The 26819-nt window shown below is 45.4% G+C and overlaps 1 protein-coding gene across 3 annotated transcripts in view; it reads right to left on the bottom strand.

Moving 5' to 3' along the window:
• The window catches only part of SCRN1 (secernin 1), a 62380-nt gene that overhangs the window by 23951 nt on the left and 11610 nt on the right, over positions 1 to 26819 (bottom strand). For 2 of the 3 annotated variants that reach the window (XM_040472355.1, XM_040472356.1), the window contains 2 exons: positions 15494 to 15653; positions 1525 to 1706 (listed from right to left, as the gene is read on the bottom strand). In XM_040472355.1, the coding sequence (XP_040328289.1) occupies positions 1525 to 1706; positions 15494 to 15652 (341 nt within the window). In that variant the 5' untranslated portion in view covers position 15653. Of the gene's footprint in view, positions 1 to 1524; positions 1707 to 15493; positions 15654 to 16115; positions 16256 to 26819 lie in introns of those variants that run through there. The other variant, XM_040472354.1, reaches the window with a different exon arrangement.

The raw sequence follows: 26819 nt of genomic DNA, 5'->3' as shown, positions 1-26819 counted from the left end.
AACGTTCAAAAAAAAAAAAAATTTAAAAAAAAAACAAAAAAAAAAACACAAATTCTTGTTTTATGAAAACTACTTGTAAGGATCCCTACTTGCAATCCATGACTCTCACGCAGGTATGTCAAGCCCACTGTGCCCATTCCTGGAAGGTCAATAGACCTATCCATCGGTTGGCGGAAGCTACGGACCACAGAGGTCTCTGTGTAAATGCACACTTTCTCCCTGCAAGTCCTACAAAGCGTCAAAACCGCGACTGCTTGGTATAAGATGTTGGCTCTGGGAGGTTCTTTAGAGGTCATCCGATCTAAGGCCTCCCCTCGAATAAATGCGGAGACTGTGGTCCCGAGGGGTGCTGTAACTTGGGTGTACTCACACGGAAAACCAAGGCCCCTGGCTCCCAGCCCAATAGTCTTTCAACGAGGCCATGAGCCTGTTGCATTTCACGATCTCCGAAAAAAAGAAAGCCAGTTCGGAGTGTCGTTTTGGTCCCACCCACCCTCGCCTTTGGTGGTTCACTCCAAACTCGGTCATTGATCAGCCACCGCAGGCCAGGCACACAAGTCCCGGTGCTCACGACACATGGCGGTGACCAAGGAGAGGGCCCCATCCCCCCCGAGCCCACGACGCGCCTGCTGCCTCCGGTTATGTAGTGGCCGGTAGAGAAGGAAAAGAGAAAAGGACAAGTGAGATGAAGAAGGACAGGAGGCGCATATATCTCTTCTTTCTTCCTTGATATGTTATGCATTTTATATGCAGCCTTCCCTCTTTCGTATATTTTAGCTACATTTCAGACCATGAACCACCCGCTTAAAATACACCGTTCAGTGATTTTTAGTACATTCACACATCTACCACCACAACCTAACTGGGACATTTTCAACACCCCCAAAAGAAGCTCCATATCCATAAGGAATCACTCCCCATTTTCACACCCCAGCCACAGGCTATCACCAATCTATTTTCTGCTACTGTGGATTTGCCTGTTCTGGACATTTCATGTAAATGCAATCACACAACGTGCGACCTCGCTGTCTGGCTTTGTTACTTAGCACGATGTGTTCTTTTTTTTTTTTTTAATATTTATTTATTTCTGAGACAGAGAGAGACAGAGCGTGAGCGGGGGACGGGCAGAGAGAGAGGGAGACACAGAATCCGAAGCAGGCTCCAGTCGCCGAGCTGTCAGCACAGAGCCCAACGCGGGGCTCGAACTCACAGACCGTGAGATCATGACCTGAGCCGAAGTCGGTCGCTCCACCGACTGAGCCACCCCAGGTGCCCCTAGCACGATGTTTTCAAAACCCACCATGTTGAAGCATGTGTAAGCACTCGGTTATTTTTTATTGCTCAGTAATATTCCACTGTAATCCACCTTTTTTGTTTTTTCCTATCACCTCAAACTTATCAAAAGACACAGGTCTCCTTTGGGAGGACCGTGTTACAAAAATATGAGGTTTGGAGGGAAATAAATCCCGTTCCCATTCCCCCACCTGTTCTGAGCGGTTGTTTCAAAGAATGACTGTGTGGTACCTGACCAGATCCATCCCCAATAAGGCTTCGGTCTCAGCTGCTGGTTCTCTGGCATTGATGGCTTCATTGGCTATGCACACTCCATGCTCATTGGCTCCCATTTCTGCCCCCCAAAGCCAGGCAGGTCTGCTTAGCACAATAGCATGGGTCCTGGGAACTTGGTCGATTGAAATGTACGTGCACTAGAAAACAAAGACAGGAAAGAAAGGACCGTCACCTGCCAGGAACCACTCAGTTTCCATCTTGGTACTTAAACGGAACCACTACATCAGTTGCATACAGAGCCAGAAAATGAAAGGTCTTGGGAACACAAGACTTAAAAGATACCCCAGGTCTCAACGCAAGCTCAGAGGTCTCTAGAGTGAGGTGCAGTTGTGCCAATCAGGTTTCAGTCTCCGGTTCAAGCCCAGTTTATCCACAGTGCTCTCACATTTATAGCAATCAGCTTCTTTTTTTTTTTTTAATTTTTTTTTAACGTTTACTTATTTTTGAGACAGAGAGAGACAGAGCATGAACAGGGGAGGAGCAGAGAGAGAGGGAGACACAGAATCTGAAACAGGCTCCAGGCTCTGAGCGGTCAGCACAGAGCCCGACGCGGGGCTCGAACTCATGGACCGTGAGATCATGACCTGAGCCGAAGTCGGACGCTTAACTGGCCGAGCCACCCAGGCGCCCCAGCAATCAGCTTCTTGAACCAGGTATGCAGCCCATCTGTGCCCTGAATATGCTGTCTGGTCATTTCAGCAGGCACAGGTGCTTCAGGGCACAAGCATTTCACACAAACATAACCATTTATTCTCATCTGCAAAATTCCTTCCAGATCAGTGGCTTTCAAACTTCTTTAAAGTTATTGAACCTTACTACAGAAGAAACTTTACTCAGAGGCCTAACATAGAAAGCAGATTAAAGGAAAATGTGTTGCCTGACGAAGATGGGGGTGGGGCCGAGGGGGGGCGGTCCCTATGCTCCTGGCAATGATCCCTAGGGCTCCCTGGAACCTAGTTTCATAACCTTCACGTTTGCTCTCATGGTAGAAAAGGGAACGTGATGATAAAACTTTACATTTAACGAATGCATTAAATGCTCTCTTATACACTGTGCTTCCCTGTCTGTCCCATCTGATTCTCACACTAAGCCTATGCAGCGGACACAGGGGAAGAGAGTCCCAGAAGGGCATGTTTCTAACTATGATCAGGACAGCAAGACCCACAGCACGTGGTGTTGTATGTCTTACCTTCTCCAGGCTGCTGTGTCTTTACCTGGAAAATGAGCGAGCTAATCGAGAACAAGCGATTTTGTTTTTCGAAATATTTTTAGCCTTAGAACCCTGCCTTCGCACGAACTCTTACGTAGAAGCATTAAGACAGTAAAAGCGGTCACAGTGCGTTGAGGCAAATGGAAGTTGGGTGGTGGGACCAGCTAACTCAAAGCCCGGCCTGCTGGTTCTACCCTTTCCCTCCCCACGATGGGCCCACGGCACAGACGGCTCCCTTGGAGAAATGAGAAAAACGTTAACCTGGGTGGCCCATAAGGCGCCTGCTGACTCTGGCATGGAATCCAGGGCTCTAAGCTGCACAGCGCTATTTGGCTCTCAAGGGAGAAATTCGTCACCTGCAGCAACCATTTACATTTTAAGTTGGGCACTGAAAGCATCGGCTCAACTGTGGCCTCGGATCTTTTTCTGACTCGCGACCCAGTTGTATCGACTGAACACAGCCCGGGACGTTATTCTGCATTGATTTTCCATAACGTCTAAGCCTCGGGTAAGAGCTAAAACACGGGCAGCATGCACACTCATTGGTCAGGTGACATATGTATCTTCATAATCCATGGAAGGTGCTGCTGTGCACTGGGATGATGTTATTTCACTGGATAAATACTGGTAAGACTGAAAGCTAATTAAATCCAGAGACTGTCAAGAGGCTCTTGAGTTTTTCACGGCAAATTGATAATGAAATGCACTCTTAAAATGTTTTCCCTAGTTCCTGAACGTTGTTTACTTTGAAAAATGCTTCTTTTACAGCAAAAACCTAGCCAGAGCCATGAACAAACTACGGTCCTCTGTGCTCCTCTAAATGTGATAGCAGTTTATATCTTAAAATTGTATTCTTCATGTAAAAAGCAGTTCAGGCATCAACCAACGTTTTCCAAACCCCTCTGTGTACACTGAGTCAGTTCCAGTGATAAATTCTGTCTTGAAAAGAATGAGTAAATATGGAAGGAATTTAAGATTCTTTAAAAAAAAAAATTTTTTTTAACATTTATTTTTGAGAGACAGAGAACGAGCAGGGGAGGAACAGAGAGAGGAAGATGCAGAATCCAGAGCAGGCTCCAGGCTCCGTGCTGTCAGCACAGAACCCGACGCGGGGCTCGAACCCACGGGCCGCGAGATCATGACCTGAGCCGAAGTCAGTTGCTTAACCAACTGAGCCACCCAGGCGCCCCAGGAATTTAAGACTCTTAAGCGCAGATGTATCATAAAGTTATGTTTACGGGCAGGAAGGAAGCAAAAAGAAGAATGGGTTTATTTATCTGTTCTCAAATTCGTTTTTACACATTCGTTTCCATTTCGCCAATTATTTACAGAGCACCGACCACACAGAAGGCATTTTGTGCTAAGCGCTCTTTGCAGATAAATCAGGAAGGATGCCTAATCCCTGTTCTTTCAGTTGGGAAACAAGGAGAAAGCACACATGCAAATTACCACGACCACCAGGCCAACCTCAGCAGGTATCACCGAGGCCTGTCAAGTTAATGTGTAATCCATCTTTCCTCCTCGTCAATCTTGTACATCTGAGCAATCCATTCTGGCTTTTTTCTTCCACATTCCATTCCATTTATCCCCTTCCAAATACCGAATAATTGGCTTATGTACTGCATATACTGTTTATGTATGTTATCTCCCCCAGCCACAAGGTAAGCTCCATACGGGCAAGGAGATATATTCGTGGTTTAGTTCAGTGATATATCCCAAATCTGGTACACACTAGGCATCAACAGATCTTTTTTCGAGGGAGGGAGGGAGGGAGGGAGGGAGGGAGGGAGGGAAGGAAGGAAGGAAGGAAGGAAGGAAGGAGTGAATAACAAAGAACAGAGGGATATAATACAGGTTCAAGAGGGAAATTATCTAAGTGGCCAGAGGATTTATCAAATGAGTGACATTTGAGTTGATCTTGAAAAAACGGGCCAGACATTGAGGTGCTCCTGACAGAGAGGTAAGAGCCAGGGAAGAGAGAGACAGAGACGGGGCCAGAAATATTCCCCTCTCTGTGCCACTCACAGAAGCTATTGCGAAGGCATTGAGTAGCAGCACTGCAAAAGCTCAGTAAGTATTGATTGATAAAAGTGTTGGAAACTGAATCCAAAAGACCATATGGTCTTTGTGGGAGTTCAAAATATTTGCAGCCAACTTGACACTTTTTAGCCAAACTCGGGAGGAGGAGGAAGAAAAGAGATGCCCAAGTAGCCAGATGGGCCAAATCGGCCCCTCCTAAACACCAGGCGGAAAGCCAATGCACCAGACAGATCCCCCTCATATGCTACAGAGCAAAGGGGTTATGGAGATGGGGTGGGGGGGCGGTGCACCCAAGCCCTACGGAGCCTGTAACACACACACCCTTAGGGCATCTCTGTCACGGACCGCAGCAGCCTGGGCCTAACAAGGAACCTTCTGTGGCTACAATTCACATGCACTCCATTGCGTCTGAAATCTGACGAATCACACCCAGATCAAAGAGGATGGTCACGATTGCTTATCTAAAATCCTTGTCTGGGAGCAAACCTCGTAAATAGGGAACGTTAACACAAGATGTAATTAGCTAAACTGTGTAAAGTCAGCCATCTAGAACATGAACTCTGCAGGCAGTCATTTCTTTTTTATTTTTAAGTTTATTTATTTATTTTGAGAGAGAGAGAGAGAGAGAGAGAGAGAGCAGGGAGGGGCAGAAAGAGAGGGAGAGAGAGAATTTCAAGCAGGCTCTGCACTGTCAGCACAGAGCCTGACGCAGGGCTTGAACTCACAAACCGCAAGTTCATGGCCTGAGCCAAAACCAAGACTCAGACGCTTAACCGACTGAGCCACCCAGGTGCCCCCGTCACCGTTTTTCTTTTTTTTTAATAAAATTCACTCATCTTCACAACGGCCACGTCACTATTGGGGAGGCAGACGGTAAGTGGGAGTGGGATCTCAGGCAGCAGGGAAGGTCTCACCAAAAAAAAAAAAAAAAAAAAAAAAATCCAAAATGCACCTGACATGTTCTTTCAGCGTGACAAAAGCAGTTTCGCTCCTCAAGTCAAAATTCCTAGCCAGAATTCCTACCCAAAACAAAAAGGGGAAAGAACACGTTCACCACGCAAAAGCTCAATCTTTACAGGGATGGTTCTGGCCTCAGCTCCGGTGATTAAGCCGCTTAAGAGGTTGGCAGAGAGAGAGAGACAGAGATGAGCAAATTGTCTTGCTGCCCATGGCCACTCCCAACCAGCCTCTCATAAAACAAATCTGTCAGCTGTGTGACTTCTGGGTGCCAAGGCCACATAACAGTATAAGGCTGCCTGGAGCGCGGAGCACGGTGAGGCAGGCTTGTAAATGTCGGCACTGTCTGAGGTTTTAAAGGCACTGCCTGCACTGAGCCTGTCACCCTTTCAGGTGGCTCCAGGGGACACGTGCCAGGTTGGAGGATAGAAAAGATGAGCCTTGCCTGACAAAGCCCTGGGGACGGCGACAAAAGACAATTCCCCTGCAGGGCAAGCCCTTGATTATTTTCTGTGATTGGGTCAAAAACGGAAAAAGCAAAATCAGCTTCGCGCTGGTGCCTACCCCTTGCACATTCCGGTGCACACCCTTCCTGGATATCACCCAGTGAAAGGGGAACAGAGACACTCACACAATAGACGTTTCAATTAATGAAATGCAACCATTGTGCTTTCCTACTGTACTCAGATGGTGAACACAGCCCTGGCACCACCAGTGAAAAAGCACTCTGAAATGAGCTGATGACTCAGCCAGACTTCCCAGGGTGGAGGGTGGGGGGGAAAGCAGGGAAAATGGGACGCTTTGGGGGAGTATTTTTAGGTTTAGAAAATTTGCAACTCTAAAGCAGCACTGCTCATGATCACTGAGGTTCTTGGGGTTTGTTTTTATCTTCTTTAGCCCAGTGTCTTGCCGGCTACTTGGCCGGTTTTTGAAAATGTGCCCTTAAGGTTCATATGACTCTAAATAATGACCAAAGAGTGTCAGACACATTTTAGAAGCAGGGCCTTATACTCCCTTGAGGACGTAAGATCTTTGAGAATGGGCAAATGCAAAGGCCTGGGGTCGGAAACAGGCTTGGGACAGGGGGCTGGTGGAAGGAAGTTCGCTGCTAAGCCATGCTCCCCTGAGGTGAGGGGGGACGCGCGTGCTCTACACAAGGCTGGAGGCTCCTGCTCTGGGGACAAAGAGCAGATAGGAAGACCGGCACCCAGTCCCCCCGGTGGCCACATGGAGCTTTGTTCAGAATAACTCGTGCTTTCCCACCGTTAAGAGGGAATCTTCGGAAATGAAATTCAGACACTCTCCCCCGCAAAACACACACGCATCCCACGAACCACAAATATAGCTACCATGTGGACAATGTTACTAACAATGTTACCAGCTATCATTAATGGATAATTTTCTATTCTTCTTGAAAGTATTTTCATTGGGCAAGGAAAAAAGGAAGTGAGCTACCAAAAGCCTGCCCCAAACTGTGGAAGTTGTATAATCTCACTGGGGGTCCCGAACCCAAACAGAACTTTATATAGAGGAAAATATAAATAAATTAAACCTAACTTAAAAAAAGAGAGAAAGAAACAATGAAGACTTTAAACTTTAAAGGAAGGGGGAAAATGCAGAAGAGGGTTATTATATAATAATAATAATAATAAGAGACTCTTTTAAAAAGCATGATGTGTCAAATCTGACTTGGCTATCAAGAATTCTGTCTCCACAAATGGTGACATAATTATTCTCTGGGCACCAAATATAAATCAGGTCAACTTTAATTGAAATTCACTGGTTTTTGTATGGAGCACCTCAGTGGCTCAGTCACTTAAGCGTCCAACTCAGGCTCAGGTCGTGATCCTGCGGTTCGCGAACTGGAGCCCTGCATCAGGCTCTCTGCTGTCAGCACAGAGACTGCTTCAGAGCCTCTGTCCACATCTCGCTCTGCCCCTCCCCCAGTTACGCTGGCGCTCTCTCTCTTTCTCTGAAAAATAAAATAAACATTTTTTTAAACAAAGAAATGCATTGGTTTTTGGAGCAGTATTCTAATGTTGGATCCATTTTTTCCTAAATAGAAAATCCAACCATATGAAAATAGGCATACATACCTACCTACAGGCACGCGCGCGCGCACACACACACACACACACACACACACATCCCATACACACAGAGAACATCATGATCCAGGAAATTACTCATCTGCTTCCTCAACACTCCTATCTACGGAAAGGAGGAGGGCTTGAGGAAAAGTCGAGATGTGCTCTGTGATGCGTAGTGGTATAGCATCCTCAGAGAGCACAAATGGATATACACGGATCCATGCTACTCTGCATCCAAAGTGAAATTGTTAAAAAAAAAAGAGAGAGAGAGAGAGAAACTAAAGAACATTTAAAAAATGCTCCAATCTTTCAACTGTGGAGCTAAACAAAAACATGCAGTGTAATTTTAGAAATGGAGGAACTCTGTTAAAGGATCCTATTCTTTATTCATTTATCCTTTGTCTCAAGCAAAGAGAATGTGACGGAGAGTAGATGGTGGCTGAGTAGACTGATGGACAGACAGAAGGAAGGAGGACGGGTGCGTGAGTGGACAACTTGGACGGGAGGACCGCCTGGAAGGACGGGCCGGCTGGAAGGGTAGGCGGGTCAGTGGATGAGTAATCAGGATGACTTTTAGTGCACGGTTATTCTCAGAAAATGAATTCCTGGAACCTCAAAACTCAAGTATGAGGTTTCTGGGGAAACTGCAGAATATATACGTTTAAAATGTCGTGAAATGGCTAAGAAATAGATGGGAGTTTATAGGAAGTTCTCACTCTTCACAGTTTAGAAAAATAATTTCTGTATGCCAACGAGAGCTTTTATGAAAGTTACATGATAGTTGTTGGGCTCATAACCCCACCAATGGAAAAGAGCCCACCATTCTGTACTTGGGAAAGTAACAGAAGGAATTAAAGGGGTAAGAGTAGAGGCACCTCGGTGGCTCAGTTGGTTAGGCGATTGACTCTTGATCTCAGCTTAGGTCTCGATCTCAGGGTCTTGAGTTCAAGCCCCATGTTGGGCTCCATGTTGGGCATAGAGCTTACTTTAAAAAGGGGGTGGAGAGAAGGCAAGAGTAAAACTGAAAAGCAGATTCAGAGCCAAATGCTAAAGATAGTCTGGGAACTGAGACCTGGAGTCACAGAAGCTCTCAACACTAGTCAATTCTTTAAAAAAAAAAAAAAATCTCTTTTTACAATGTTCTCCTTAGAGTTTATAAAGTACTTTCAAATATCAGCTCCCATGTGTTTCACCAAAAAATCTGTAAGGCAGACACAGTGGGTGTTATGATCTCCATCTGGCAAATGAGTAAACTGAGTCTCAAAGAGACTCAAAGACCCAAGATGCAGGAAATGGGGAAGACAAGACTGGAAGCCAAGACCCTTGTATCTGAGGCCAGACTCATCCCACCGGTTTCAGGCAATTGTAAATTTCCATTGATTTATAATGGCAGAACAGGCACAAAGTACATGTTCACGGAAGGAGGGCAGGCCAGAGGGAGGTGAGGATATTGGTATGTGGGCCCTGAAGGATGCATCTACCAAGGAGAGGAGAGGACAGGAAGGGCATTCTTAACAAAAGCACAAAGAAATGCAAATGTGTTACTTGTTCCAGAAATGACCCAGCAGCTAAATGTAGCTGGAGCCTATGGTGCAAGCTGGGAGAGGAAGACTAAGAAGGAGGGCAGAAAGCAAGCAGGAAATTGTACAACCCTTCTGGAGGGCAATTAGTACAAAAACTTTACCCCACGACCCAGCGATCCTACATCTGCCAGGTGTATCTAGAGACTATACCCGCACATGTACAGAATGACTTACATACAAGGTTCTTCATGACTGACTTCTGGACTAGAAAACAGGCCCAGTGTCCACCAATAGAGGACTGATTGAAAAATTACGGAGTATCTCCACAATGGACACTATGCATCCTTAACAAATAATAATAAGATGATCTCTGTGTACAAATGTAGAAGAATCTTTAGAAAATGTTACTAAATTTAAAAAATGTAGACCTTTTTTGTGCATTTGAAATTTTATATTTAAAAATCAAGTTTCAGGGGCGCCTGGGTGGCTCAGTCGGTTAAGCATCCGACTTCGGCTCAGGCCATGATCTCACAGTTTGTGAGTTCAAGCCCCGCGTTGGGCTCTGTGCCGACAGCTCGGAGCCCGGAGCCTGCTTCGGATTCTGTGTCTGCCTCTCTCTCTGCTCTGCCCCCACTCACACTCTCTCTCTCAAAAATAAATAAACATTAAAAAAAAATGTTTTAAATCAAGTTTCAGAATAGTATATATAATGTGCTACTTTTGTGGCAAAAAGTAAGAAAATAAGGCTAAGTATTCACACTTGTTTGCATTTGCATGAAACAGTGGAAGGATGTGCAAGTAATTACTAAAAAGGATGATGCGGGATGGGAATCAGACTGAGTAGCAATACGGGAGGGTAAACCTTTTTAATACCACACAGATACATTACCTATTCAAAATGTAAAATTACATTAAAAAGCATCTTTACTGGGGCGCCTGGGTGGCGCAGTCGGTTAGGCGTCCGACTTCAGCCAGGTCACGATCTCGCGGTCCGTGAGTTCGAGCCCTGCGTCAGGCTCTGGGCTGATGGCTCAGAGCCTGGAGCCTGTTTCCGATTCTGTGTCTCCCTCTCTCTCTGCCCCTCCCCCGTTCATGCTCTGTCTCTCTCTGTCCCAAAAATAAATAAAACGTTGAAAAAAAATTTAAAAAAAAATAAAATAAAAAAGCATCTTTACTTATTAAAAGTATCCCAAAGGAGTTAAAAGCCTTATGTCCGTATAAAAACCCGCACATAGGAGGGGAGCAGGGCTAAAAGGCAAAACAAAGCACAACGTGCACATAAATGTTTATAGCACCTTTGTTCATACTTGCCCAGCCTTGGAAGCAGTCAAAATGTCCTTCACCAGATGAGCGGAAGGCTAAGCTGTTGTGCATCCAGACAGGGGGATACTTTTCAGAACTAAACTTGCACTATCAAGCCTGGAAACGGTATGGATGAACCTTCAATGCGTACGACTAAGCGAAAGAATCTGCAAGGCTACAGACTGTAGGATTCCAAATATATGACATTCCAGGAAGGGCAAAGACTGTGGAGACAGTGAATACATCAGTGGTTGCCAGGGGTCAGGAAGAGAGGAATGAATCGGGGGAGCGCAGAGGATGTTTGGGGCTGAGAAAGTATTCTGTAGACAATATTTTCTATACCTTACGCCGGCTATAATGGTGGATACACGTCATTGTCTACATCTGTCGAAACCCATGGAAATACACAACACGAAAAGCCAACCCTAAGGCAAATGATAGACGTTGGTTAGTAATAATGTATCGGTCTTGGCTCATAGATTATAACACTGGACCACACGGATGCAACATGTTAATAATAAGGAAAACTGGGAGGTGAAAGGGTGAAGGGTTATATGGGAACTCTCTGTCCTTTCTGTTCATTTTTCTGCGAACTGCAGTAAAAAAAAAAAAAAAAAAAAAAAATTTAAGTCTACCAATTTAAAAGAAAAGAACACAAAGGGAAAGTGAGCCGGGTGCCAGTCAGGGAGAGTTCTGAAATGCATACAAATCAGCCTGGACTCTCATCCTGTAAACACAACCGTTTTTGAAACAAGGCAGGGACAGAGTTTTGCTCTGAAAAGAAAATTCTGGTGACCCTGCAGGCTGAAGAATCTAGGAAAAAGAGAGCCAGGGATGAAGAAGCAGATTATAGCAGCAGGGAGGTGGGGGTGGGTCCGAATGAGCTAGGGGCCGTGGGGAGGGGATGGGGACACAGCAGAGGAAGCCACAGGACTTGGCGACAGCCGTCCCCATGCATCCAGAGGTGTGTGGGAAAATGCGGGTCAACGTTTCCCTCTGGTTTCTACATTAAACTATGGGGCAGACAATGGTGGTGCTGACAGAGGAAGAAGAACAGAGGAGATGGGGAAGATGAGCTTGGTTTCTGACCGTGACGTTATTTTATTACTCACAGGATACAGATGTGGAAACGCACAGAGGCAGCTCCAGACACAGGTGGGCAGCACGGAAAAGAGGTCAGGCTGCCTTCGAAACTGATTCTGAGGTGTGTCGAACCACATCACGTGACCTCCAGCACATGGGAGTGACAATATACTCTGAGTCAACAAGGGAAAGAAATCTAGCCTATTTTCTAAACTTGACGGTGCCCGTGAAAGGAAAATATTGCGTTATTTAGCCTATCCCTCCCAAAAGAAAACAAATTTTTCTAAAACCTCTATTTCAGACATATTTATAAGTGGCTTTTGTGTGATGCTGTGGTTACTATGGCTACTGACAAGTGATCCCCAAATGCAGTGGTGTAAAACAAGCATTTATTATGCTCACGAACTCGATGGGTCAGGAGATCGGACAGGGCACGACAGAGACGACACTCTCCACTCCACACTGTCTGAGGCTGGACCCGTCTGAAGGGCCATTCACTCGCACATCTGGCAGCTGACGCTGGTCGCTGGCTAAAGGACTCCGGTTCCTCTCCATGTGGGCCCCTCCCTGTGCTCTCTGTATGTGGGCTGGTTTTGGGTTCCTTCCAGTCTGGTGCCTGGATTCTCAGGGCCAGATCCCAAGAGACAGAGACACGTGTAGGCGCCAAATCCTTTCGTGACCCAGCCCTGGAGGTCACAAAGACTCACTTCCAGCATGCCACGCAGGTCAGAGCAAACGCAAGCCCTCACCCAGACTCATGGCAGGGGAGGGGGGCATCAGCCTCACCTCTCCACGGAGGAGTGTTCATGACACCGTAAGAAGTGCACGTAGGATGGGATTTGGTGCAGCTATCTCTGGGAAATTAAATCTGCCCACGTGAAAAATCCAAGTATTGTTTCAGTCTGTATGACTCTTCGGAAAAAAAGAAACATTTAGGGAAGACAGGCAGGGAAGGTCACTAATAAGTCAAACCTGTCACGACTCAAACCTGCAAACTTCATCCACGCAGAGTCCACTCTGTTCCAGGAAGAGAGAAACATTCAAATCCAAACGACACGGACAGTCAAACATTCAGGAATCGAAAAACCTAGCATGGTCGCCAGAGAACCCAGTGTTTTTCTCCGCCTATATAAAAGAAATGTCCTACTGAAGCTTAGATGCTTGGACCCAGTTAGTGGCGCGAGAGGAGAGGCGAGTGGTTCTGGTCAATGTCCTGGGGACACAGTCTGCACCTCCCCCACGGCACACAACCCATGCCAAGTCATGCCCCATGCTGCCTGGCCGCTTCCTCGCCCCTCTTCCATTCACCCAACATAAGCAGCTCCTTGTAAAGTTCTGTTGCTCTCCGGTGCTGCTTAGCTGTTTTTAAAGGACTGAAACAGGGGTGCCTGGGTGGCGCAGTCGGTTGAGCGTCCGACTTCAGCCAGGTCACGATCTCGCGGTCCGTGAGTTCGAGCCCCGCGTCAGGCTCTGGGCTGATGGCTCAGAGCCTGGAGCCTGTTTCCGATTCTGTGTCTCCCTCTCTCTCTGCCCCTCCCCCGTTCATGCTCTGTCTCTCTCTATCCCAAAAATAAATAAACGTTGAAAAAAAAAAATAAAGGACTGAAACAGACAAAGATTCAGGTAAGAAAATAAAATACGCCTTGATGGATGCCCATTTAAAACCCAGCACAGTTAGCAGAAAAATCAGTTTATTTTCCAAGACACAGAACACCAAAGAGCAGAAGTTGTGTCAGTGGAAACAGCTTATTAATTTACTCGCCCAGAGTTTTTTCTCTAAATTCTTCACCCTTGGGGGACCTGGGTGGCTCAGTCGGTTAAGCCTCTGACTCGTGATTTCGGCTCAAGTCATGATCTCTCGAGTTGTGAGATACAGCCCTGCATTGGGCTCCATGCTCAGCATGGAGCCTGTTTAAGATTCTATCTCTCTCTCTCTCTCTCTCTCTCTCTCTCTCTCTCTCTCTCTCAAAACAAAAAAACAAAAAAACAAAAAAACAAAAACAAAAAACACCCTACCATTAAAACACACACACACGCAAATAAACATACCATAACCAAGAAGTTTATTCCGTGAACACAAGATGGTTCCATTTGTCATATAAGTTGAAAGAAAAAAATCCATGTTACTGGAAAAAAACAAAAAACCTTTAACAAAATTCAACACCTGCTCCTGGGGGGTTCTTTTTAAGCACTAAAAACAGAAACTGATGTATACTTTCTAAAATACTTAAAATAAAACTGTGTAAATCTCTGTCCTAAAGCCAGCCCCTTAGTGACTGGAGAGACGCCGAAGGCTACCTCACTCAGGTCACGAACAAAGACAAAGATACCCACTATCTCCACTAAATATTAACATTGGATCCAAGCTCAGCCAATCCATCAGACAAGAAAGCCGAGATGTAAGAACACTCAGACTCTATTCCGCAGGTGCTGATAACAATCAACCTGGAACACCCAAGAGAATGCACGATAAAAGCTGAGAGAACCAGTGAAAGAATGTAGTGAAACAGCAGACTAAAATAGCCATCACGAAAGCTTGACAATGCACTCTGAGCATATGGAGAAGTGCACTGTCACCCTCCTAGTAGGAATGCAAGTACTCCACCTAGAGAAGGCAATGTGATAATAACCAAACAATTACAGACTTATCTACTTATGTGATCCAACAGTCCCATTTCTAGGCACATATCCCAAAGAAGGACTGACAAAAACTGATTTTTCAGCACTCAAGGCAGGAATGGATAGATCATTTTTTAACAATGATACACATACACAAACCAAGACCAGGTACTGTGACAGATACACCGGGCTATTATTCACTTCAAAATACAAGAAAACACTTGCAATAACGAAAGGCTGGAAAGCAACCCAAGTGTCCAGCAACATGGGACTGATTAAACTATGATACATCCATAGACTCCAACACTCCACAGCTCTAAGTGAGTAATGAATACTACCCCTAGTTACCGTATGGAGTGATCTCCAAGATACGATTTAAGTTAAAAAAAGCAAAGCGGGGAAAAGTGTACAGGGCGTGCTACCCATTCAAGAAAGGAGAGGAACTGGGATAATTGTGTGTGTGTGTGTGTGCGCGCGCGCGCGCACGCACATGCAAGCACGCGTGCACAACTGTGTACACAGATAATTTCTTTTAAATTTTTAAAAATTTATTTACTTATTTCAAGAGAGAGAGCATGCACAAGTGAGGGAGGGGGAGAGAGGAAGGAGAAGGAGAGAATCCCAAGCAGGCTCCGTGTGGTCAACGCAGAGCCCGACATGGGGCTCCACCCCACAAACCACGAGATCGTGACCTGAGCAGAAATCAAAGAGTGGGACTTGACTGAGCCACCGAGGTGCCCCCATATGTAGTTTCTTAGATGCGCAAACGAAAATATTTTTCAAAACGTGGAACATCGATAGGAGAAAAAGGAAGTAGAGTAAATGACACAAAGATAGATACTAGACTTCTACGAATATACCTTATTTTGTACATTCGACTTTGGAGCCATGTAAATATTTTACTTAACAAGGGTCACAGCAATGAACGTGGTATTCTCCACGCGATCCGGTTTCTAAGGCTATGAACAAAGCCCCTTGGGAACAGGAATCAACAGAACTAACAGGACAGTCCTGACCGGTGAGCAGGCTTAAGGAAAGTGTGCTGGGCAAAGCCAGAGGCAAGAGTGAGCGGTAACGAGAGACTGTAGCACAGGACTTACCTCAACCTTGCTGTCGGGTTCATGATCAGCAGCCGAGAAATACACAACCTCCTGTACTTCATCCCTGGGCCGAGCTGAATTTTTCCCAAATACCACCAGACCGTCCTTAGCACGTGGTGGGAAGGCCACAAAACAGTAACTTGGAGGAGCGACAGCCATCCTGCAAAGGGAGAGAATGGAAACAGCCCTAAGGTGGAACATTCGACAGTTTCACCGGTGAAAGCAGTTTTAGTGTCGAACTGTGTGCGGCTAGTTCATTAAGAGATCCCAGCTGGCACAGAAAGGTAGGGCGCCTGGAGCAGAACTGCGGAGACCAGATAGTGGTTAGTGCTCCGTGGGATTAAACTAGCTCAGTTTTGCAACAATCCGCAGTGGCAGCCAAAGGGCAATGATGTAAGAGAATGGAAAGGAGGCTATTGTTCCCGGCAGAAAACACACAGGGCAATCTGTCCCAGTAATAGAAGAAGCATTAAGTGTACTCGTAACAGTGTCCTCCCCAACTGTCTTGGAGCTCGAGATGTGTGGCTTCTCGGGATGTAACGGATTTTGGGGTGGTGATGGGGAAATGGGTCTAGAGATAAAGTGAAAGATACTCCCCCTATTTTATATATTTTTACTCTACCTCCATGACATAACACTCCAGGATCTCTTGGTTTTCCTCCAACCTCTCCAGTGTTTCTGGGCTGGCTTGTGCGCTTCTACCTGGCCACTGAGCGTCCTCACTGCTTGATTCTTCCTTCCTCATTTAATGCTCTTTTCTTCCTGGAAAAACTCATCCATGACCATTGGTCACTTAGGTGCCCGTGACCTGCACATCTGACTCCAGCCAAGTTCTCTCCTTGACCTCCCGACCCATAGGCCCAATGCCTCCCTGATACCCAAAGCTGACTTCATCCTCTTCTTCCCTAAACTGGGTCCCTTCCCACAGATCTCTATCTCATTGGCCATCCAATGAACTATCCATGTCACTGGAACATCTGGAGCTCAAGAACTATCCTTATCATCTGCTTCTCTGTTATCTAACATACCACTAAATTCCACCGGTAGATTCAATCTTGTAAATCTCTTTGGAAAGTATCCACTTCTCCCCATCTCCACTACCACCACTCTGCACCAAGCCTCCAATACTAGCCTGGATCCCCACCAGTAGTAAGAAGTTATTGCATAGCCACCATTATTCCCCCTCCAAAACACTGGCACGTGCCAGACAAAGTGATCTTATTATTTTTTTTAATGTTTATTTTTGAGAGAGAGAGAGAGACAGAGTGGGAGTGGGGGAGGGTCAGAGAGAGAGGGAGACACAGAATCTGAAACAGTCTCCAGGCTCCGAGCTGTCAGCACAGAGCCCGACACGGGGCTCGAACTCACGGACCGCGAGATCATGACCTGAGCCGAAGTCGGACGCTTAACTGACTGAGCCACCCGGGCTTCCCAAAGTGGTTTTTTAAAAGGAAGATTTGATCCTGTCAGTTGTGTCACCCTGCTTAAAATCCTTCAGTGATTTCCCATGGTTCTTAGAATAAAGAACCAAAATCTGATCAAGCTCATGCCTCCTCCCCAGCCCCGTCTCATGCCACTCGCCACTCTGTTCTCTCAACTCCAGCACACAGACCCTTTTCCAGCCCCTCCGATCCTCCCACGGCCTTTGCACATGCTTCACCCCTGTTCCTGAGCACTCCTCTCTCTGTTCCTTACACCAAAACCATTTGCCTAGTGAACTCCTACTCCTTCACGCACCAAACATCAGTCGAATTTACATCGCTGTATTGTATGCTCTCGCAGAATCCCCTCCTCTTCCTTTATAGCAAATCTCCACCTGAAATCTTTATGTAATGATTTTACTACCAACAATCAACACTTGGTCTTTCCACCCAAAGGCTAAGCAATATGAAGGCAGGGAAACCACGTCTCTCTTGCAGCGCCGTAAACCCAGCTGTGCGCAATGTCTTCTGCAGGGTAGATTTTCAAAAAATAAGAAACAAGTGCTCTTTTCGTCTTTCTTAAAACCGAAGCCAACTCTCTACAGCTCTTTCTCACCACCATGCCTCTGCACCTGGCTGGGACTCCCTGCCCGGGTCTGTGCCTTTCCTTCAGGATCGGATTCAAAATCCCTTCCTTTCAGGATGCCTTCCACAAAGGACTCTCATTTTCTCAGCATCCATAAGGCCTCCAGTCTGTTCTAAGATGATGTGCCTTTGTCTGTAAATGTACTGCTTCAAATGTTTCAAATAAAGATGCCTGAGGGCAGGACGCAGGCCACCCAACCACAGCAGCCCCTTTCCCAAACCCCTACTATAGGCCCTCGACAAACATTATCTATTAAGCCAACCGTCGTATGTGTGTCGTCAATGTGTTTTATTTAATGATCCCAAATGCAAGTGAGAAGTAAAGCAATGATCCCAGCAAAGCCACTGGGATTCAAAACTCAGCCGCACCACCTACTACTGTGTGAGCTTGAGCAAGTCACTTTCCCTCTCTGGGCCTAGGTTTTCCCTTCTGCAACTGTTTTGCCCCAGGCCATAAGGTTATCGTGAGTATCAAATGACATGATGCTTGAGAACATACTTCGCAAGCTGTGAAAGCTAGGTGAGCATAAGCTATTTTCTTTGGGTTTTGACTGTTCAAACAGAGCGGCATCTCAAAATTTCTACAAGTCAAGCCAGTCAAATCCACCTCACTCATAACTGGGGCAGTTACCCAGTCGCAGAGTCGGCAACATCTCTGTGAGGGACCATATTGCTATGTCTGCATCCAGGCTGCTTCAGATTCGTCTGTACGTGCACACCCTGGGCTGTCCAAAGTCCTTCCCTGCACTGGGCACCTGAGGGCACCGACAAGTGGAGGAGCCCAGAGCGCTAAAATAATCCCCTCGGAGCTCAGAACACTACCCCACTCATGCTGTGAGAAAGAACCGGCAGGGAGATGAAAAAAAAAAAAAAATTTCCAGTTCCTTCTCCAATTATCCTTTTCTATTTTCACAAGAACTGCATTATCTTCAGACTTGAGAAGCAGGGAGAAGTTAACCAAAACTCCGTATGTGTAAGAAAGACCTAGAATAATTAGAAGACAAAATGCTTTAATAGCGAGTTGCTAGAATTTGAGGGTGGGAAGAATTGCTGGCTGAGCCAGATAAAGTGAAACAAATCAATCCGGAAGATAAGATGGAGAAGGGGTGCATTTACCTGCGTTTGTAATGCCTCTCCTATGTGACACGACTCCCCTTCCTCCCCTATCATTGGGTCATTTCAAAAGTGCTGGTGTCTCCCCTATGAGCAGGGGTCCTTAAAAATGGTAGCAATGCACTGGTCTTGCATTTATGAGCTGTATCTGTGGAAAATAAATAAAACAGGGCTTTGACAAACACCTATTCTATTCTTCTGTCAGGACATCTGCTTGGTCAGCGAGATGTATGGGTCACGTGACCATGACCTGGATGTAGGCAACACAAGCCCAGGGGTATGTGGGCCCAGAGAGGCTGGCTTTTCCACTGAATCTTGCGAAAGACTGGGAATGCCAGAAAGGCGCAGAATTGTAATGCCTATTTTTTTTTTTTAATGCTAAATGAACCAGCAAACTGTGTAACACACCCAGTAGCCAACCAGCCAAGGGTAATTGTCCATTTATTTTTCCTGGATCACCATTCTAGACACTTACTAGCCCCAGAGATGACTTAGCTGGATCCTTTTCCACTCTCTAGATCAATGCTGTCCGGAAGAACGTTCTACATTGGTGGAAATGTTCTACCTCCAGCGTCCAATATGGTGGCCATTAGCCTCATAGTTAGTGTGATTAAGGAAATGAATTTTTTTTTTAATTTTTTTTCAACGTTTATTTATTTTTGGGACAGAGAGAGACAGAGCATGAACGGGGGAGGGGCAGAGAGAGAGGGAGACACAGAATCGGAAACAGGCTCCAGGCTCCGAGCCATCAGCCCAGAGCCTGACGCGGGGCTCGAACTCACGGACCGCGAGATCGTGACCTGGCTGAAGTCGGACGCCCAACCGACTGCGCCACCCAGGCGCCCCAAGGAAATGAATTTTTATTAACAACCTTAATTAGTTTAAATGTAATTAGCCACACATCTCATTACCAAGTAATAGGAATGCTATTGGACAGAGCGTCACCATAACCTCGCAATAAACCCAGAAATGAAGATTTTCACATTAAGCCTTCCAATAATCCCTTAAGTGCTTCCTTGGGAAGCGCTCCACATATTCTAATGACAAAATATGCTCTCATCCATGTAAACGGAATTACCAAAGAGGAGATAGCACGCTTCGAGAAGACCCCAGAAAACAAACATTAGGAAGTAGCTACCGAACTCACCTGGTGGACTGAGTTTAAGCAAACTTGCTCTCAAGAAGCTGAAGGTGATCAAAGCCCTGGGTACCAATTCATTTCCCTTGATGTCAGTCTCATATTCCTAACCCTGAAAACACCATGTGTGTGTTCCCATTACTGCCTAGAAATCTTTTGGATACTTCTCTGGTCAATTCCACTTTTTATCCGCCAAATGAACTAAATGAACAATTCCACTTTTTATCTCCTAAATGAACTTTTGAGACTTTCACTTCTTTTCAAACCTCCAACCACCTCCTCTGAGCAGACATCTCACCTCCTCCTCCACAAAGAAGAGATGGCTGGGGGAGGAAGACGGTGTCAGATATATGATAAGCAGCTTTTAAGGTCCTGAGGCTGGAGAAAGGGCAAGGAGCTAATAAACCAAAAAGCCAGAGCTGAGGCCAGAGAGAATGGGGAAGAGGCTGGAGAAGCAGGGAGACAGGCCAGTCCATGTTAAGCCTTGAAGACCACGGCAAGGATTTCAGTGTCTATCCCATGATAGACACGGATGTCTAACCCACTGGAGGCTTTTAAGCCGAGTTTTAGGTAGAAGGTGGAGCCAGGGCACATTGGCAATTTTTCAAAGAAGTTGGCTGTGACAGAAAGAGCTCCTTAGATGTAAATGAAGGGGTTGACAAGTAATTCTATTTCCATATATTCACCCTAAGGAACGATCAGGAACACGGACAAGGTTTATGCACAAAAACGTTCAACACAGCAGTACTTATACAGGTGTGAAACTGAAACTTAAGTGTCCAGCATCACAGTAGCTGAAAACTCATGCTACATCAATGCCATTACAAATGTTTGTGAAGTTTTTCAATGTTCATTGATTTTTAAGAGAGAGAGAGAGAGACAGAGAGACAGAGCACAAGCAGGGCAGAGAGCAAGGGAGACACAGAATCCAAAGCAGGCTCCAGGCTTCGAGCTGTCAGCACAGAGCTTGACATGGGGCTTAAACTCACAGACGGTGGGATCATGACCTGAGCCAAAGTAGGACACTTAACCGACTGAGCCACCCAGGCGCCCCGAAGAATTTTTAACTGCATGGAGAAATGGCTGGGGAGGGAGGTCCAAAATAAATTATTTTAATTATGTAAAACTATGCATAGAAAAGACTAAAAGGAAATGTGCCCAAAATATTAATAGTAGGAGCCTGACCACTGAATTCTTTATAATTTTTTCATATTTTCCCTTAATTTCTAATTTTCCTACAAGTATTTACACTTATATACACACACAAAAATGAGTTTTTAAAAAATAAATCCAAGGGACAGTACCGATTTTAATATTTATTTTAAAGAAAACACTTTGTCTCTACTTCTGTGTCCTGACACATCTAAAATTGCAAAACTGGCAAATTCTTATCAGTTATGACATTCTTATCAGGATGACATTTTTAAGAAATGTTTATAATTTATTTTTGAGAGATAGTACAAGCAGGGGAGGGGAAGTGAGAGAGGGGGACAGAGGATCTGAAGCAGGCTCTGGGCTGACAGCAGTCAGTCCAGTGTGGGGCTCGAACTCACAAACCATGAGATCATGACCTGAGCCGAAGTCGAATGGTCAACCGACTAAGCCACCCAAGCACCCCAGGACGACATTTTTTCATTGAGGTGCAATTGACGTTCATTATATTAGCTTCAGGTATACGACATAATGATTCAGTATGTGGACACATTATAAAACGATCACCACAATAAATCTCGGTGACATCTGTCACCATACATAGAATTTTTTTTGCTTGTGATGAGGACTTTTAAGATCTACTCTCTTAGCAAGTTTCAAATATGCAATACTGTATAATATATATTGTTAACTATAGTTGCTATGACGTATCTTATATTCCCAGGAGTTATCTATTTTATAACTGGAAGTTCATGCCTTTGACCCCCTTCACCCATTTTGCCCATCCCTCATTCCCTAAGGATGATATCTTTTATTCGGCATTATCATAATTATTCTCTGATACTTTCTTTTACTTTTTTCTACAGCCTGCCTAATTCAGAATTCCTCAGGGAGCACACAAATTTTCATTACTATTATTCACACAAATAGTGGGGAGGCCTCTCGCGGCGTTGCCCCTCTGTTGAGGCGAAAAGAAAAACCGGCTCTTCAGGAAGCCAATTCTCTGCCGACCCTGAGATGAAATGCTTCTGGACGTGATTCAAGGAAACTCCATTTTGTCCCTATTATCTGCCAAAAACACTAGTTAACATACCAGAGAGTTACACGACAAAAGAAAAAAAATCGGACAAGTTAACTCATCTACATACCGTATAAAACATGCGTTTTGACATCTGTGTTTACAAGATTTTTTATAAACTATTCAATTTCTCATGCATGACACCAGAAACCAAGGGTTTTTTTTTTTTTTGCCTTTTCCTTCAATAACCTTATATAGTATTACGATGTGATATTCCCCTCCACAAAGAAAAGTAAACTAAAATTCAATGAACTCCCAATCGCACATGCTAATATAGAAATTTACTGCATGAAAAAGTGTTCATTTGTTTATATTTGGCTTTAGAGAACAGTATAACCATTTGAAAACGGGTTTTTTTTTAATCATAACTACTCTCTACTTAAACCGGCATTAAAATGAGTGGACAGAGGTTCCTCAGAAATAAAGCCTGATTGATGGCTTTTTAAAAAAATCTTGCTTGTTTTGAGATGCAATTCTTTTTATTATCATTATTATAAATGTTTTTTCACTTTTGGGAGAGAGACCGTGAGCAGGGAGGAGTGGGGAGGGGTGGGGGGGCGGACAGAGGATCCTAAGTGGGCTCTGTGCTGACAGCAGTGAGCCGGACTCCGGGCTCGAACTCACGAGCCGTGAGATCATGACCTGAGCTGAAGCCGGATACTCACCGGGCTAAGCCACCCAGGCGCCCCTTGAGATGCAATTCTTAGCCACTTTCTGAGTCATCCCATGAGAGATGGGGAGCAGCATTCATCCCAGGCCTGAAATGGAACCTAGCTGTACCTAAAGCCGTGTTTTCCAAACGGCATGTTGTGGCCGTTTTGAGGGTTACGAAATCGATTCAGTGGATAGGATCAGTGGTTTTTTTGGGGTTTTTTTGTTTTTTTTTAATAGACAAACATTTTTTTATAAAACAATATATGCATCACACTTAATAATGGTAAGTGTTGTTACAAGAAACTTTTAAGTTCAGGTATATACATGTAAACATGTAAGTGTGTGCATAAACTGGGAGGAGATACAATATTTCTCTTTCTTACTGCGGGTCTCAAGCAAAAATCTTTAAAAGCAACAGGCTTAAAGGGTAGGTCTACTGAATAAGGCTTCTTTGTGGTAAATACCAATTAGGATTCTTGCCAAGTAAGCGATAAACTAATAGTTCCGATTAATGAAACACTGCAATTTAACTCCCATGGATAGTTAAACTGACAGGTGTTTCCTAAGACGTACTTGCTAAGAATGTTTTAAAGTACATTTATCTGTAGTCTGTATTGTGTATTTTCTCAAACTGGATTATTCTTCATGTCCTATGCTACAGGAAGACTGGAGGCTGGGCTAAGGATACAAGTTGCAACTATTAAAACAGAAGGTAGCTGCTATTGTTTCTGTGGGGGAGAAAAGGAGTCAGAGTACTCACCAGCTGGAATGGTAAGAAAAAAAAATAGCCGGTATTTTTCCTTCTCCCAGCCCCCGCCTCCAGCCACTTCTCTGTATAAGCCACTTGTCCTCCTTCAGACGAGCCCTGTCCAGTAAAAAATTTCTGCGATAATGGAAATGTTCTGTATTTGTGCTGTCCAATACAGTGGCCACTAGCCAGATGGGGCTACTGAGTACTTGAAATATGGCCAGTGCAAGTCAGGAGCTGAATTTTTTTTTAATTTTTTTTTTCAACGTTTTTATTTATTTTGGGGACAGAGAGAGACAGAGCATGAACGGGGGAGGGGCAGAGAGGGAGACACAGAATCGGAAACAGGCTCCAGGCTCTGAGCCATCAGCCCAGAGCCTGACGCGGGGCTCGAACTCACGGACCGCGAGATCGTGACCTGGCTGAAGTCGGACGCTCAACCGACTGCGCCACCCAGGCGCCCCCAGGAGCTGAATTTTTAATTAACTTAAAATTAAGATAGCCCATGTTACCCTAAGTGAAATAAGTCCGTCTCACACACACACACACACACACACACACACACAAACACTATATAATCTCACTTATATGAGTCCCTAGAGTAGTCACATTCATAGAGAAAGGTGGTTACCAGGGGTGGGGGGAGGGGGAATGGGTATAGGGTTTCAGGGTTTCAGCCCCGCAAGACAAAAAATTCTGGAGATTGGTTGCACGACAATGCGACTATCCTTAACATGACTGAACTGTGCGCTTAAACAGCATGGTTAAGATGGTAACTTCATGCTCTGTGTATCTTACCACAATTTAAAAAATTTAATTAAACGGTCGTATGTGGCTAGAGGCCACAGTACTGCAGGTGCACAGCTTTAGAGATTGCTGCTGTCAGCTGTGGTGAGGTCCCCCAGAGCTCAATTTCTAACCACCATTGTCCTCCTTATCAAACTTTTCTTAGGAGTCCTGACTTCCTCGTGGGAACAAGATATTTGAGCTTCCTTGGAGTTCACTGCACAGGAAGGGGGTGGGGACGGGGGGGGGGCGGAATCTGCACCTTCACCCTCTGGCTGGTGCCCGCAGGCTGGGTACAGGCATGCAGGGCTGGCGCACCGCACCCCTGTAACTAGGAGACCACTTGCAGAATGTCTAGACAAGGAGGGAGGAAGCCGCAAGCGAGAAGAGGTCTTTGTCCTCAAGTTCAGGGAGTTGTTACTGAAGGGCATGGATGCTCTGAGCCCGCGTAGGGGTTTTCTTCGCCTGACTGCCAGACTGCCCTGCCCTTTTATCCCAATGAAGCTCCTGAGTGTCCCTCATCAGTTACCTTACCCAGTAATAAGAGAGGCTTATTAACTGTCTCGCAAGTAACTGTGACAAAGTGCCTTTACTTGCACACAGAAACGAAACCCAAATGTCCGGCCAGGCTTCCTTACTCCCCAAGCTCCCAGCTTTCCCGAACGGACCGGGTAGGCTTAAATCCGGTGTCTGTGAATTACCGGCTTCCAGAAAAGCCAAGAAGACCTTATTTTATGATGTTATTTTATTTCCTGATAAATTCATTTTTTAAATGATCAACATTCTTGCTGAACTGAAAACAGGACAAATGCTAATAATCGCTTACAAATTGGTTTTTCTGTCGGGTGTCTACTGTTGGAATGGTAAAGAATAGATAAGGTGTTCAGGAAAGGAATTCTCGGGGCGCCTGGGTGGCGCAGTCGGTTAAGCGTCCGACTTCAGCCAGGTCACGATCTCGCGGTCCGTGAGTTCGAGCCCCGCATCAGGCTCTGGGCTGATGGCTCAGAGCCTGGAGCCTGTTTCCGATTCTGTGTCTCCCTCTCTCTCTGCCCCTCCCCCGTTCATGCTCTGTCTCTCTCTGTCCCAAAAATAAATAAACGTTGAAAGGAATTCTCTAGCTAGACATTGGATGTAAATGCTAACAGAAGCTGATGAAAGGCTCATCGAGCTCTGCCTGAAAGAAATACCCTACTAAGTGTTTTGTTGACAGCTCAAGATAGTGGGGCATATGCTTTGGGAGTCCAGAGCCAGGAAATCCCAGCTTCTAATACTCTGTGCTTTGAATGAGGAACGATTTAACAAAAGAAAGACCATATAGGTTGTTAAGTAAGCAGGCTTTGGGGCCAAGCTTGGTCTGAATCTCAGGCCCGTGTCACCTTTCTCTGACGGGGTAACGACAGGGTTATGGTGAGGGCTGAAATGAGCAGAGACTTGCAAATACTTACCAAGTGCTCAGAACACCATGTGGGCCACCGTAAGGGCTCGAGCCTCACTAGGATGAGAAAAGGTACACGGATGAGGAGGGCCGTTCCTCTGTGAACGTCTGATCTGTTCAGACTTCAGAAACTGGCTTTTTCCTTGAAGTATTAAATGCTCTTTCATCGTTTGAAGATTTGCCTCGTTGCCAGTGGATGCCTTTTAAGAGCTACTTAATATCCCCTTTCTTTAATTTCAGGGGCAACTCGTCCCTGCGACACTTGCCCGCTGCCGTCTGCAGAACCAATCTTCAACCGACATACTCAGAGCAGCATGAGGAGGGACAGGGGCGGCAGGCGGCACATTTGTCTGGTTTGGCCTAGGGTGTTGTCCTAGGTAGTGTTTTGTTTTGTTTGTTTGTTTAATCTGAATTAGCAGCTAACATTTTTAATTCCAGGGGCGCCTGGGTGGCTCAATCGGCTAAGCATCCGACTTTGGCTTAGGTCATGATCTCGCGGTTTGTGAGCTTGGGCCCCACGTCGGGCTCTATGCTCACAGTCAGGAGCCTGCGTGGAAGTCTCTCTCTCTCTCTCTCTCTCTCTCTCTCTCTCTCTCTCTCTCTTTCTCTCTCTCTCTCTCCCTCTCTCTTCTCACTCACTCGTGCCCTCTCTCTCTTTCAAAAAAAAAAAAAAACAACTAAAAAATAGAACCTTTTCAATTCTAGAGATTTTTCATAGAAATTCAGACACTTGACTTCTGAAATCTCAAAAAAGATCTGCCAACACTGGGCACACATTCCCGTGTGATCAAGACTGGAGCTGAGGAGGGGGTCCTCTCCACTGTCCCCTCCACTCCCTGACACGGAGGCCAATGAAAGTGCCACTTAGCATCACCCATGGGCTATTGCTTTTTTTGTTCCTTCTTTTTTCATTGTCAGGTCAGTTGTCCCCCTTTACAATGCCTGCTTGGCTCTGCAGCCCCATGTGTACACAGGCAAGAGAATGATACACTTTAAGATAAATAGGCCCTTGTTTATATCCTGAATCCATCCACTACCTGTAAGAGACAAGCAGGTCATGAGCTCTCTGAAACAGAGTTTCCACATGTGAAAATGGGACTAATATCCCACATACAACACAGCACTCCAATTTATGTGCAAGCATACAGAAGGCACA

Source organism: Herpailurus yagouaroundi, unplaced genomic scaffold (assembly GCF_014898765.1).
Source record: "Herpailurus yagouaroundi ecotype Mexico unplaced genomic scaffold, PumYag 100, whole genome shotgun sequence".
Taxonomy (NCBI): domain Eukaryota; kingdom Metazoa; phylum Chordata; class Mammalia; order Carnivora; family Felidae; genus Herpailurus; species Herpailurus yagouaroundi.
This window is presented reverse-complemented; position numbering and strand designations above follow the sequence as displayed.